The following is a 1,623-nucleotide window of genomic DNA, read 5'->3' as shown; positions in this document are numbered from 1 at the left end:
AGAGCTTTGAGCATGTTCTTGAGAAGATGCAACATGAAAATGCTGATGTAAGACAAGTCATTTGTACATGGGGGTCCTTATGAGGGTCCATAATAAATGTAAAGATGTTTTCTGTGGAATTTGGATGGAAAAGAAGTAAGAAACAAAATATGGCAAACTCAAATCGACCACATTTCTCTGGTAACCAGTGTCAGCGATTTAGAGTAGATTCACAGAATTGGGGAAGGGTACAACAGGAAGTACTACCTCTGCAGGCCACATCACGGTTTTCCCCCGTGCATGTGATGTCACTTGTTCCTTGTCGGACTGAACCCCTATAGGTCTGTAGAGTGGAAAGTACAAGTTCACCCCTTTATAAAGCGGACTGCATCAGTGAGGCGATCATCTGCGAGGCTATCAGCCAATGATAAAGCGACGAGCACATCAAGATCTAATAAGCGACCGACTACAGACCCAAACATGAAATCCTACTGCATCTTCATCGCCTGTCTTGTGCTCTTCGCTTTCTGCTCACTGGCTCAGAGTGAATGTGCGTATTTTTCTTTATTTCTTGAATTTTGGTTTTAGACAAATGATAGACTATTAATAATTTAATGCATATTTGTTAAGTGTTTTCTTGATTTTTAAATGTATCTCATTCATATGTTGATATATATTAAGTGTTTTTAAAACAATTGTTTTTTTTTTTTCCTGCAGTCAGCCAAGGTCCCAACAAGTGCTGCTTTTCATTTTCCAATATAAGAATCCCATTAAAGCAGGTTGATAGTTATCATACTACACATCTTGAATGCCCCAGGAGTGGTATCATGTAAGTATTTTTTGTAATGTCTTAATTAAAATGAATTTTGAATTAGTTCTGTAAAATCATGAACCATCTTCTCTTTGAAATTTCAGTTTCATCACAAAAGCTGCAAGAGAGATCTGCGCGAACCCGTCAGAGAAATGGGTTCGGAGACTGATGAACTTGGTGGATGTTCGAAACATGAAAGATATGGACAGCGAATAAGATGTGAACGACTCTTCACTTTTCAAAGTATTGAATTAAACCATTTTCAAACTGATTTTAAGCTGATTTTATTTAAAAGTAATAATATGTATATTTGTTAATCAATTAAGAAGGCTGTGTATCTGTTTGTTTGTTTTTTTACTTTACTATATGCAAAATAAAGATTATGGAAAGACACTGAACTTCATCAATGTTGCTCTTTTTTGAACGAAAAAATATATATAAATAAAAATGATGCAAAAATACATTGAAATTTAAAGAACCAATTTTTTTATAATCAACAATTGCACTAGAAACATGAATACCAATACTGCTTGAAATAACAATTGCTAGTCCCTATTGTAATATATATATATATATATATATATATATATATATATATATATATATATTATACATAATATGAAAGCTTTCCATTAATATATGGTTTATTAGGATCAGAAAATATTTGGCAAAGATAAAACTATTTGAATATCTGGAATCTGAGGGTGCATAAAAATCTAAATACTGAGAAAGTTGCCTTTGAAGTGTCCAAATAAATTCTTAGTAAAGATTATTACTAATAAAAAATTTAATAAACTAAATATCTTCATGATCTTTACTTAATATGCTAATGA

At 32.3% G+C, this 1,623-nt stretch overlaps 1 protein-coding gene across 1 annotated transcript; it reads left to right on the top strand.

Annotated features, from left to right (window-relative positions):
- The first annotated feature begins 348 nt into the window (after nt 1–348).
- On the top strand, nt 349–1,183 carry LOC132107248 (C-C motif chemokine 4 homolog). The gene is made up of 3 exons (XM_059513485.1): nt 349–529; nt 697–808; nt 895–1,183. The coding sequence occupies exons 1-3, from the start codon at nt 460–462 to the stop codon at nt 1,004–1,006; spliced, it is 294 nt and encodes a 97-aa protein (XP_059369468.1). The 5' UTR covers nt 349–459; the 3' UTR covers nt 1,007–1,183.
- Nucleotides 1,184–1,623: the final 440 nt, after the last annotated feature.

The sequence above is a fragment of the Carassius carassius genome, chromosome 27, assembly GCF_963082965.1.
Source record: "Carassius carassius chromosome 27, fCarCar2.1, whole genome shotgun sequence".
NCBI classification, from domain to species: Eukaryota; Metazoa; Chordata; class Actinopteri; order Cypriniformes; family Cyprinidae; genus Carassius; species Carassius carassius.
Note: the sequence above shows the minus strand (reverse complement) of the source record. Positions and strands in the feature narration are given on the sequence as shown.

Coding starts and splice junctions, on each gene's coding strand:
- LOC132107248 (XM_059513485.1), top strand. CDS start 460: ATGAAATCCTACTGCATCTTCATCGCCTGTCTTGTGCTCTTCGCTTTC. Junction 530..696: donor CTCACTGGCTCAGAGTGAAT/GTGCGTATTTTT, acceptor TTTTTCCTGCAG/TCAGCCAAGGTCCCAACAAG. Junction 809..894: donor TGCCCCAGGAGTGGTATCAT/GTAAGTATTTTT, acceptor TTGAAATTTCAG/TTTCATCACAAAAGCTGCAA.